We start from the raw sequence: 12,553 nt of genomic DNA, 5'->3' as shown, positions 1-12,553 counted from the left end.
CTCGCTGCCCAGCCCCCATACCGGGCGGGCGGGCGGACCCATGGCACATCACCGATTCACCGGCACGGACGAGCGCAGAGGCTCATCACAAGTCACGAACCGGCCCGCACAGTCGCCTCCTCCGTCCTCCCTTGATCTTCTTTCTCTCTCATTAAACCCCACTCCACCCCACCCCACCCCTGCGGCTGCACTCGCACTCTCTCTCTCTCTCTAAACCCCACGCGCCCTGCTCCCTCCCTCCCTTTGCTATTATTGCCCGCGCAGCGCGAGCTATATGGAGAGACTCCTCGCCTCCGCCTTCATTTCATTTCCACCACCTGCTCTACTCTGCTCTGCTCCTCCCCAGCCCACGCCCCCGCCCCCGCCCCCGTCCCCCGCCTCCATCTCCTCGCATCGCACGCACGCACGCACGCACGCACTCACCTGCGCTGCTCAGATTCCTTATTACATCACCGCCGGCCAGTGCGCAACCACCGCTCCGCCGCGCCTCCTGCTGCTAGCTGCCGCCCCGCCGCCGGCGCCTAATGCGGGCCGGTGGCTAAGCCTAAGCCCTCCGGGTCCGGGCGTGTGAGAGACAGAGAGACATGGGGGAGGGCGCGGTGGTGGTGCTGGAGGCGCCCAAGCCCAGGTCGCCGCCGAGGTACCCGGACATGTGCGGCCGCCGGCGCCTGCAGCTGGAGGTGCAGATCCTTGACCGCGAGCTCACGTTCCTCAAGGTCAGTCACGGCCGCGTTTCTCTGAATCTCTCTCTCTCTCTCTCTGACCACCGCCTCGGCCGCCGCGCTACTCACTGCTTCATCGCTCCTCCCTCTTCCTTTGACTTTGCCGATCCCATTTTTAAAACAAGATCCGATTTGCTTCTCGCTCGCTCATCTACTAGTAGTCCCATTGGTAGCAGCAGTTGCTGGTGGTGAAGGGCGACGAACGCCACGTCGTCGTTGTTTATTTTCTACCCTCCGTAGGTACGGTTAGGCCGTTCAATTCTTTATTAATCCACTCCTGCTCCTGCATCTGTGCTAGCTAGTAGGGTTATTTATCTCGGCAGCGTTCTGGGGATTCGAGCCTAATGAGAGCTGCGAATGGGGAGGGGAGGGGAGGGGGAGGCGGCGTTGCTGCGTGCCCCGGCGTGCGCAGACAATCCGGGGCCGGACAAGCGTTTGCCCTCTTTGGGTGTGCCATGGATGTACCTTTGTCGTGTTTGGTCCGGTTCCTTGCGGGAAAAGAAGGCATGGGCAGTGACCAGTGATGATGATGAGTGGTGGCCCTGTCAGTCGCATGCATGTATGGAAGCGCTGTCGTGTCGCCGTTCTTGCTTGCTTGCTAGGACGAGTAGCCTGGGCACGGGGACGGCATGGCCCGTGGCCAGGCATGGCATTATTCCGCCGTGCGAAGCTGGGGTTGATGGGCTGCCATCCAGCTTTGGGGCTTTTTATGTGATATATAGATTTTGTGTTTTTCCACGGAGGAGAATAATACCCCTTTTTTTTTGTGAACACATCTGCTCTGCTTTCAAGGAGCAGATTTCCGAAGGTGCTCAGGTGACGGGGTTCCCTTCTTCTTTATGCCTTTGTGCTAGCAGTGGCTTTAGAATCATAGTAACTTTGTTTAAAGCAGGAGCCAGTCCAGTCCAGTCCAGACTATTATTGCTGCTTTTAAGCATCCATTTGCTAGCACTTACAAAGACAACCTTAATTTGGTCAGTCAGATTTCCATTTTATCGGTTATTCTCTCTTCTTGAATTATCTAGTATAAAACATCTGAGGTCCTACATAATATTTACAGTACCAATTCTCTGGTAATTTACCACATTCATGCATATCAAATGCAGAAAGATCTTCTACCTACAGTGGGTGACTTTTGACATAAACACTGTTTCGCAGGACGAGCTACATTTACTTGAAGGGGCTCAACCAGTCTCACGTTCTGGTTGCTTGAAAGAGTATGCATACACCATCATCCTCGCTGCATTGCAAACTAGTATTCCACCTGAAAGTTGTACCAACTAATTAAGTTTAGGATTCTATGTTTTCTTTACTCTAGTATGCATGCAGTTGCCTGTTTCTGTCAAGTTCTTGCCATATGTATGGATTAGTCTGTATGTTGTACCTTCATACGGTTTCTATGTCAGTTTGGTCTCTGTAAGTTTCTGTTTATCTGTTCCATATTCCAAACTTGAAGTCATGCTCTGAAAGCAGTACTCCCCAGCAAACCCCACTTGCATCAGAACATTTATTATACGAGTTCAATTGGGAGTGACATTTCTTGGGTTTCATCCATAAACGATAATGCTCTCGAAGTTGAAATAGCTGAAATGGAGAGCTAAATGCTTGAGTGAACTCAAGCACAATTCTCTTGCAAAGCATTCTTTGCTTTGTTCATGGATAGAGCTAGCCCTTAATTTCTTATACATGTCGCCAATATCCTTGCACAATGCTTTTATTTTGTCCATTGTTACAGGCTATTTTTTTCTACATGCTGCTACCTGCTAATATCCGTGTACAATACTTTTCAGGGTAAATGAGTTTGTTGGTACAAAACAAGACCCGCTAATACCAATGTAAGGCCCTCTATACTCAAACATCCTATTTCTTTGAAGCATGTATAGTGTGTTTTTGACGGAACCAATTTTTTGCAGTAACAAAAGGAAGCACCGGTCCTGCCGTCTTTACTGGTGGATCAGGTATCTCTTCTCTCCTGTATTGCTTTCAGGCGTTTAGTGGCAAGAATACACAAGTTCTGGTAATAATTCATGCTGGGTCACAGAATCTGTCCCAAGAGAAAATGACATTGCAGTAGCAGATAACACTATGAAAGATACGCATTCATTTGTAATTCTGAATACTTGTTTTCAGATGGCATGATAGTTATTTGCCCAAAACTTGTAACCTGCTAACTGAACCCGCCCAGGTCTAACTTGGGGGAAATGTTTTTCCTGCAGATCAAAACTGTGCATATGTGCTTCATGGCTGTGCTGCTCCTGCCAATGCCTACCAACTTGCAAAAGACCAATGTGCTTGGACTGTTCATGCTGCAAACCAAATTGCTCATGCTGCAGCCCAAACTGCTGCAGCTGCTTCAAGATCCCTTCATGCTGCAAACCAAGCTGCGGCTGCTTCGAGTGCTGCAGCTGCAGCAAGCCACAGTGCTGCAGCAGCGGCTGTAACCCTTGCGGCGAGTGCAAGCCCGAGTGCGGCTCATGTTCGGGCGGCGGCGGCTGCTGCGGCGACTGCAAGCCAAGCTGCAGCTGCTGCGGCGAGCAGTGCTGCAGCTGCGCAGGCTGCTCCTGCCCTCGGTGCACGGGGGGCTGCTTCAAGCTCCCCAAATGCTCGTGCGCGCGGTGCTTCAACTGCCAGTCGTCGTGCTGCAAGGGGCAGCCGTCGTGCTTCAGGTGCCAGTCGTCGTGCTGCGACAAGGGAGGCTGCTGCAGCGGCGGGTCGTGCCTGAGCTGCCCGAAGCCGTCGTGCCCCGAGTGCTCCTGCGGGTGCGTGTGGTCGTGCAAAAACTGTACAGACGGATGCCGATGCGCCCGGTGCTGTGCTGGCGGGTGCCTGTGTTAAATTAGGCCACATGGTGTTTAAGCCTTTCTCTTTTGGTAGTAGTTGCCTTTGTGCTTGCTGTTTAAGCCGTTGTTTGGGTCCGTTCGGGGCCTTGACATACGGTGGTGTTTCACATGTATGTAAAGAAATAACTTGACCTCCGGATCACAAGGCGGAGTGAGTAGCTCTAGTATCAGTAGCCAAGTTATATATATTGGTGATGCACATTGTCAACCATTTTACAGGGATTTTATTTTTATTTTTTATTCGGGAGATGCATCGAGTTATTTTCCACACTCAGGACCTCCTTCAACTAATTGTGATCATCTCATTCTTCCCTCTCCCCTTTCTGGATCTTGTTCTCGGACTGATGTACTCCCTCCGTGTTTATTTACTCTGCATATTAGATTTGACCGAAGTTAAACTTCATAAAGTTTGACCAAGTTTATAGAAAACAATATGAACATTTACCATATCAAATCTATATGATGTGATCCGTTATTGTATATGCTAATATTTTTGTTTATATAAACTTTGTCAAAGTTTACAAAGCCTGACTTTGATCAAATCTAATACGCGAACTAAATAAAAATTGAGGGAGTATTTCATCATAAAATAATAATTACGATCACTTTCGGCATGTTTAAAAAATGATTATGGTCATTTTCATGGTTTCGAGGAAAAACATGACCAGTTTTATGGCGTCATGCGGCGCCGTGCTCCGTGACGAAATCATAGAAACTTCACCGGATTTTCCACTGTTTCTTTACTCGACTCGAGAAGGCCTTGAAATGCAGGCGGCAGTCGCACTCGCACCGGCCGCCCAGCCCTGCCTTTTGTTTTGAGGCCTCTTTTGTTTTCAGAAGGAAACTGGCACCTGCAGCGAGTCACTAGCTCCCCGGTCTCATTCACTGACCGCTGGGCCCGGGACTAGGCCAGGCCCACGAGTCAGTCAGTTTGTGCACAGTGCACAAGTGCAGCGGTGTCGTAGATGTCGACATCGGCCAGTGCCATGGCGACCGTGCGACGTCGCCGCCGACGCGAAACGGGAGGCGCTTTGCTTCCCATGGAGTACTATAAACAGCCGTCGTCAGTCGCATTCCATCCGCAGACGAGGGAACAATCCGCACATCTTCCAGTGCTGTGCTGTGCCGTCGAACCCGCCGCCGGCGCCCGCGACGATGCGTGACCAGGAGGCGCCCACCCAACTCCCCCGCTCCCCCGCCGGGACCCATCCCCCGGCAACGCCGACCCAGCCACCTCCACGAGCAGCTGCGGCCAGCGGTGGGAGATCGCGTCTCCTCCACCTCGCATTCCTCTGCCTCGGCGCGTCGACGGTGGCGGCGTGGTTCGTGGAGCCCTTCGTGGCAGCCGCGGAGTCCCGCCTGCCCGCGTCCGCCGTCGCCGCCACGGCCCTGCTCCTCGCCGCGTGCTTCCACCTCACGCTCCACCTCGTGCACTCCTTCGCCGCGCCCTGCCCCCCGCGCCCCGCCGCCAACGCCGTGGCCAAGGCCGCCGCAACGATCGCCGTCACCGTTGGGGTAGGGGTCGCTTCGTGCCTTCACGGTGCCTGTGGAGCTCCCCAGGATTACACCACAGCTTATAGCTGAACGAGGTTCGGCTTCGGGTATGTTGTTTCTGTGGTGTAGGTGCTGCTTTGATTACACTGTTACTGCTGTATTATTGTGAATGAAATATACCCAGGAATTGGTAACAGAAGGTTCTCCATTGAAGTGTCATAAGATATCGATTGTTTGCTTGCCTGCTGGTGGTTTCTAACCTGTTTTTATTATCAGTAGCATCGATTCGATCAAGTCACACACTCTGTATTCCAGAGAAGGGGAAAACATGCTGGACGCCCAAATATGTTCAAGTAGTATATGCAATCGAAATTTGGCTATTGTTAACAACACCTTTGTGATGTCCATTTGAATTTGGCACAATCATCGACCGACCGTAAGAAATTACCCTTTTCAGCTTACCTTTACAGTTTACATGTTTTACATAAAAGAATTTAGAGCTAACAGAACAAGAGAAAAAATTTGATTCAGAAAATGAAAATTAAACCAATAGCAATCAAAGAATTGTGTGCGAACCTGATTCCCCGCATATTTTTTTCAGTATATTTTGTTTCAGATATTAAATATTGTATAATTTTGTGGCCAAATTCAGTATCGTTCTGCTGACTTGTATGATTCTCACATGTTTTAATGAGAATATTTTCCCTTATTCCTTGGGAAACCTTAATTTCCAATAGCTCAGTGACAGGATAGTTCCTATGAAGCACCGATACGGCGATACGGATACGGGGATACGGGATACGGCAATTTCTAAAAACAGCAATACGCCGATACGGCGGGTATATATAAATAATTAATAAAATGCCATATTATTGTGAAGACAATGAATTGAATGCCTGAGATGAGATCAAAATACTACCCATTTGTTGCATCCATGCCTATTTCTCGATGACTGAATGAGTGACTGATCATCACTTTACTCAATCCTCGCCTACTGGATGACTGAATCATCATCAATTTACTCAGCAGTGAGCAAGCACGCACACATAAACAACAACCACGCATGCATGGCGGAAATAAGCACACACAGCCAGCACGCCCAGGCCGCGGCAACGAGCGACTCCAGGCGGCGGCGGCGACGAGAGACTGAAGTCATCCGCAGCGATGGGCTCGCCCGACGATCCAGTCTACCGCCCTAACGAATTGGGTACGCTGGCTGTTTAGGGTTACGAGTGGGCTCGTACTGGGCTTCCCGTGTCCCCGACGTGTCGGCGCCGTCCCGGCGGCCGTATCAGCATTTTTTTCGTTCTTTTTAAATCGAAAAACGAGATACTCATTGGATACGCGTATCGATGGCGTATCTGACGTATCGGAGTATAGGCAACATATTATACGCCGATACACAGCTTCTGGACGTATCGGTGCTTCATAGGATAGTTCTTTGTTAATAGGGAGATGGCGCAAATTACTGTGAAGATAAATGTTCGATTTTCATAGCATCTATAAGAAGTATGCATGTGATATCTTATAGCCGTTTGTTTTTTCCTATTACCTAAGTGAAACTTCAAGGTCAACACATAGTAATTACTCTGCTCCTTATACAGTGTAGCCTAGACAAGCTCTTAACTCCAAGAACAGTAATGCTGTTTCAGAATGATGATGCATAGATCACTTTAGCATTTAAGGTACCAACTTTATAATGTTCCTCACTAAAAGTTAAGCTATAGAATAAGTTGCTAAAATGTTTCCAAGTGCACCAAGCTGTGCCATGTTCTTTATCAATATTGCAGAAATATATAACCAGTACAAATAGCCATCGTAACTAAAAGTGCTTCTGCTGTAGATGATGTCTAATAGCGCAATAGTTATAGGTCATTCCGGTATGAAAGTGCCTCATACATTTAAGTTAGTGGCTACAACAGAAGTTCTCTACACGTACAGACAGTTTGTATCCTGTATGAACTGGGATGCTCTACGTGTGATCTCACTCCTTCAACATGTCAGTTTAAATTAAATAAATATGTACAATTGCTTTGTGCTTTCACTCTTTATCACATTGACAGTGTTATCAGAAGTTCGACTTTTATATGTACAACAGTGAAGCACCCTGGTCATAAGCCCCGACTTAGATACATATCGCATATTATTTTATAAAGCTGCTGGAGTTAATATTTAAAGATTGAACCTTCCATTCTGTAGCAACAATTTTCTTGATTGAGCTATACTATCAGAGAAGAACATCTTATCTGTTCTTTCTGAACCACGAAGAACTCTAAGTTTGATGCATCAGGGCGGCAAATGTAGTGCATTCCTACTTATGGTCATGTTTTAATGAATGAGCCACTTGTATACTTGGAATGCATTTCTGATCCTCTGTTTCATGACCCAATCCTGGCACCTGAGACTGACTAGCCTCATCAATTGCACTTTTAAGGAAAATTGCTCATGGCATTCTGATCATACCTTGCATTTGCATCCTACAGAATCATCCTTGTGCAATAAATCCTGCAGTTTGATTCCTATTGATTTGCATATCTGTCAGATTTTTACTTGATTGGGTATCTGATGGCATCATTGTCTGGTGATAATGGTGTACACTTCTTAGGTTTTCACTTCATTCTGTTATGTGTCATTTTCTATATGTTATTCTGAAGACGAAAACAATGCCAAATCACATGGAGCTTGGCATGACAAGTACATCAGAGATTGTGCACGACTCTTGTATATTTTCATCCCCTGTTTTCTCTGGACGTTCCTGATTAGAGCAGAAACATGGTATTTTACAAATGATTCTGTTGTATGAGTGCTATATAGGTGATGTGATATTGAATATTTGGAGTACTCCTTGCCTCCGATGATGGTGCTCCCAAAAGTCTCTTCAAAATTTATTTGCAGTTCTTTTTTCAACTCAAGGCTTCTCAATTATAGTTTTTGCATATATGATTCATTAAGATTGATGTCCTATCAGATACTGATAATTTATGTATATCTTGTAAACAGATGCGTAGCAAACCTTCAGTTCTGGTGGTTGCATTCCTATTGGGCTATCTCTTGTCTCAGCTGGACGGGTGAGACTTAATTTAAAGAAACATGCATTTCAGTTAATCTATTGCCATGTAAGCTAGCTTGCCAAACGTTCTTCTGTACAGTTTCACAGTTGAAGCTTATCATTGCAAAGCTGATGTTGACTTGACCTTAGTCCTTTTGCGTCAACCTTCAATATGTCAGGTGACATGTACTTGCCCATCCCCCAGCATTTATATTTACTGATAAACATGTGCTCGGTCCAGCTTGCCAGTATTAACTGACACCATCAACATTAACTTGTCACAGTGTTAGTTTCATGTTGCATTGTTTTCTCTATTTTCTTAAAGAATCACGAAAGCCTCGCTTGCAATTTTTTCAAGTACACATTTCACTTTCTTAAAGAATCACAAAAGCCCTGCATGTCAATTTTTTCAACTACTCATTTCATTTGCAAACAATGGACGATATTGGACCAAAATTTATGCAAATGAAAGAAGCATTGGGCATCCCTTTGAACTAGACCATTGATTTGTAAACAACATCTTGATCACTCCTCTGGCATTTTGGTTTTCGGCCCGGTTTCACTCATAAACGAGGTCAATTTGTTTAGGTTTTCGATCCGGTTTTCCTTATAAACTGGATCAGTCCACAATCCTCATGCATTTTGGTCACTTTGAGTAAAATATTCAGGTGGGGGAACTCCCCCCCCCCCCCCCCCCCCGGCTGATTCTAAAAAAATCATCTTGAACAACAAACCTTGCGAAAATCAAAACCGGACTTTTGTCACACTGTTTTGCATCCCTATATTTATCTAACACCCATTGTCACTATCAAGAAGAAAGGTGGGCGTAAGTCCCCTGAGACCTTTCCAAAAACTATAAAGAAGAAAAGAAACACAATCCACAAATCCGAAACAAACAAACCGATGTGACATTGTATCACATCTCTATGGTATGTACATAACATTCTGTCCTACTCACTTCCCTACCTTAGGTCCTATGCCCCCCTCTCCCGATTGTAGCTCGACGACCTTTGTTGCCGCCGCTGCGCACCGGTGAATCCGGTAATGAGCCCATCGCCGCGGCGGAGCACAATGCCGGCATGGATTGCTGAGTCGGGGTACTTCTGCCGGTGCCTGTCTTGATGGTTCTGGCGTGGGTGCTGGTGCTTCTCCTCGACCTCCACCTTCATGTCCACTACCTTGTCCTCCTCCACAATGACTGTGAACACAAATGGGCCCACAGGGAAGAAGTCTTCCATGCCGAGGACGGGCTCGAGGGCCTTGACCACCTCCCTCATGGTGGGCCTAGACTTTGGGTTCTGGCTGAGACACTTGTATGCCACCAGTGCTGCCACCTCGGCGCCTTTGCATGAGTATTGGCACTCGAGAGCTGGGTCCATGACTTTGTACAACCTGTCAGAGCGCTTGAGGTATGGTCTAGCCCAGTCGACCAGGTTCTGTTCCCTGAGTCGCCGTGCACGGTCTACTGATCGCAGCCCAGAGAGGAGCTCCAGGAGCACTACACCAAAGCTATATACATCGCTCTTGGCGGTCAAGTGGCCTGTCATGATGTACTCTGGCGCTGCATAACCATGCGTCCCCATGACACGTGTTGTCACATGTGTCGCATCGCCCTGAGGCCCATCCTTGGCCAGCCCGAAGTCGGACAACTTGGTGTTGTAATCCTGAAATCAAGCATTGAAATTTTGTTAGGGAAATGGCATGAAGTGAAATACAATGCGTTACAAGCTGAACAATTTTCTCAAAGTAGATGCAAGGTAAATATATGTGTACAATTGTACTACTGTTTGTGAATTACTAATCTATAGGTGTTTCTGTAAACTTGATCATGACTGCTAAATGTATCTCAATTAATTGGATTCCTCAGATTTGGCATTCATCCAAGAATCTTCAGAGTTTCAGTCAGGTCAGAGCTGCCCATAACACACTGGGCCAGCTAAGTTCAGAAACATGGCATCTTGGATGGTTCAACTGGTCAAAAGCTAAAGGTTGGAAATTAAGACTTGAGATCAAATTAATTTTCTTTTTCAGACACCTTTGTAGTAATTCCAGCGCAAGAGGTGTGAAGTTGTGTTCGACCCCATTTGTTGGTAACCACTACTACAGTTCCCAAATGACAATCATTTTCAAAACTGCTTCTTTTCTTTGCAGAAAGTCTGAAGTTACAGGTGGCTTACCGAGTCGAGCAAGATGTTGGAGGCCTTGAAGTCGCGGTAGATCACCGGCGGGTCGGCATCGTGGAGAAAGGCAAGGCCCTTGGCCGCGCCGACAGCGATCTTCATCCTTGTCATCCACGGGAGAGAGCCATTGGTACCTGAAGATGGTAGGATGTTTCAGGTCAGTTTCCTTCTCCACGTTGACCAAGAGTTGTAACTTGCAAGCACCAGGAAGTTGGTAGGATAAATAATTTTTTAATCCAAAATATCCGGTATCCCTTTTTAGTAAATATCCAATATCCACATTCATCTGATTTTAAAAAGAGAAAGTGTGTGTTGTTCTTTTGGAAGGCAGGGAGCAGCTCAGCTATCCTCTTGACTTCGAGAAAAGAAACTTCAGGGGACAAGAACAGCTCATCGCTGATGGACCAGATGGCACTCGTACGTGCTACCCAGATTTCCAAATTAAAACATTTCTTTATCTTGCTGGTCTCGAGAACCACCAAACGTACTACTAATCCTCAGAATGATCAATCGACAGCAGAAAGCAGTGAAGAAGTAACTCACTTTTGAAGAGGTGCGTCTCCAGGCTCCCGGCGTTCATGAACTCGTACACGAGCATCCGGTGCTCGTCCTCGTAGCAGTACCCGATCAATTTCACCAGGTTCTTGTGCCTCAGTTGCCCAAGAAAGAATACCTCAGCCTGCAAGAACAACCCACATAATGAGCTAGCTGTTCATCGACCAGGCTTCGAAATTGATCTGCCAAGCATCTGATCGTGCTTGAGAGTGCATTGCACTCTGTTGGGCACTCACCAGCCACTCCTTGTGGCCCTGCGTGCCGCAGTCCAGGTCGAGGTACTTGACGGCGACGGGCTGCGCGGCCAGCCCGGGGCGGAGCTTGTCGTCGACGGCGCCCTTGTAGACCGGGCCGAAGCCGCCGCAGCCGAGGTAGTGGGTGCGCGAGAAGCTCCCGGTCGCGGCGCGGAGCTCGGCGTAGGTGAAGGCGTGCAGGTTGGACCCGGACAGCGTGATCGACAGGTCCTCCGGGGACAGCGTCCCCGACGAGCTCAGGCTCTTGAAGGACATCCTCGACGACGACCTCGCGCAGCCTTTCCCCCGCCGCCCGATCCGCCGCTTGCAGTCGTCGTCGTCGTCCGCCACTCTGCCACCGCCGACGCAGCACGAGAACGGGCTCCAAGATTTGGCGGCCATGGCAAGAACCGAGAAGCTCCGCGTATATCAATATCGTGTAGGATCAAGAATGTTTCCCGCCACCCGGTGGCTGTGAATGCAGGGGAGCTCGGGCGAGGGAGAAGGTCAGGTTAGCAGGATTGGAGAGAAGGAGAAGGCGGGGATCGGCTTGGGTGGAGGATGGAGTGGCTAGCCGGGCCTTTATATAAGTGTGGAGTGCGGGCCTCGACCCTGCCGTAGGACTGTGATGGAGCAAACAGGGCAAGGGAGGGAAGGGATGTGGTGGTGGTTGGTGGCGGGAACGGCTCGCCCTCCCCTCCAACGGGACCAGAGTTTCTACCGGCGACACGACGTAGGTTTTCATTCATGGAGTTGACCCAAACCTTCTTCGTGGGAACGAACATGGGTGGATCAAAGAGACGGGCATGTCACACCGCGGTTTCATATACCAAATCGAACCGCGGGTTCGCGTTTATATGGCGAAAAGTTTGTCCCGGGGTCGGGTGGACCATCGGACGTAGGATAGGATGATTAAATTGACTATTCAACTTCGCAGGTTAATTCGGTTTAGTGTACGTGGTTTTGCGCTACTGTCGCCGTGGGTTTATGCTACAGCTGCCTTTAGCCTTTGTTTAAGCCCTGACCGTGTAACAGTTGCTTCAATTTGCAGGAACGAGTGAAGGACTGGTCGAACCGTACCTGAAATAGAATTGACAGAAAGCGCAGGGCCTTTTAGCTAAGCCATTCACCTTGGGAAATTATAATTTGGACTTTGTGCAAGCCGTTCTGGTGAATAGTAGAGTGAATTGCTCGAGGGAATGGAAGTTTCAAGATCAACAAACAGAGAAGAAGAGAACGGCCTGGTAAGCTGAATATTTTTTCTTATAAACACCCGAGTTGTTACTACCTGTATCTTTAAGAAATAGGCGAAATTCAAGGTAGCACACCCGTTTTACCGGTCAAAATTATACAATACTCCTTTTTACCGAGTAAACATGATAGAAGTTCTACAACAGTCTAAAGCAAAAAAAGAATTTCGCTTACTTTTTTTGCAGTCAATTTCGCTTACTTTAGTAGGTACTGGTACAGATTAATACAG

The 12,553-nt window shown here is 48.0% G+C and overlaps 2 protein-coding genes across 2 annotated transcripts; one reads left to right on the top strand and one right to left on the bottom strand.

Moving 5' to 3' along the window:
* Positions 1-299: 299 nt before the first annotated feature.
* Positions 300-3,802, top strand: LOC123121524 (keratin-associated protein 5-2). The gene is made up of 5 exons (XM_044541529.1): positions 300-716; positions 1,881-1,939; positions 2,513-2,557; positions 2,636-2,680; positions 2,939-3,802. Exons 1-5 carry the CDS (start codon positions 585-587, stop codon positions 3,555-3,557), a joined length of 900 nt encoding a protein of 299 aa, XP_044397464.1. The 5' UTR covers positions 300-584; the 3' UTR covers positions 3,558-3,802.
* Positions 3,803-8,826: 5,024 nt separating this feature from the next.
* LOC123121522 (serine/threonine-protein kinase RIPK) lies at positions 8,827-11,774 on the bottom strand. The gene is made up of 4 exons (XM_044541528.1): positions 11,077-11,774; positions 10,829-10,964; positions 10,283-10,419; positions 8,827-9,769 (listed from the first exon to the last, which is right to left on the bottom strand). The coding sequence occupies exons 1-4, from the start codon at positions 11,473-11,475 to the stop codon at positions 9,080-9,082; spliced, it is 1,362 nt and encodes a 453-aa protein (XP_044397463.1). The 5' UTR covers positions 11,476-11,774; the 3' UTR covers positions 8,827-9,079.
* Positions 11,775-12,553: the final 779 nt, after the last annotated feature.

This window comes from Triticum aestivum, chromosome 5D (genome assembly GCF_018294505.1).
Source record: "Triticum aestivum cultivar Chinese Spring chromosome 5D, IWGSC CS RefSeq v2.1, whole genome shotgun sequence".
Lineage (NCBI taxonomy): Eukaryota > Viridiplantae > Streptophyta > Magnoliopsida > Poales > Poaceae > Triticum > Triticum aestivum.
The sequence above is the reverse complement of the archived record's forward strand: the minus strand, read 5'-3'. Positions and strand labels throughout refer to the sequence as shown.

Bases quoted from the DNA above. Each gene is read 5' to 3' on its own strand.
- LOC123121524 (XM_044541529.1), top strand. From the start codon at position 585: ATGGGGGAGGGCGCGGTGGTGGTGCTGGAGGCGCCCAAGCCCAGGTCG. The intron at 717-1,880 runs GTCAGTCACGGC...ACTGTTTCGCAG, and splicing joins GCGAGCTCACGTTCCTCAAG to GACGAGCTACATTTACTTGA. The intron at 2,681-2,938 runs GTATCTCTTCTC...TTTTTCCTGCAG, and splicing joins CGTCTTTACTGGTGGATCAG to ATCAAAACTGTGCATATGTG.
- LOC123121522 (XM_044541528.1), bottom strand. From the start codon at position 11,475: ATGGCCGCCAAATCTTGGAGCCCGTTCTCGTGCTGCGTCGGCGGTGGC. The intron at 10,965-11,076 runs GTGAGTGCCCAA...TTGTTCTTGCAG, and splicing joins AGGGCCACAAGGAGTGGCTG to GCTGAGGTATTCTTTCTTGG. The intron at 9,770-10,282 runs GTAAGCCACCTG...GCTTGATTTCAG, and splicing joins CCAACATCTTGCTCGACTCG to GATTACAACACCAAGTTGTC.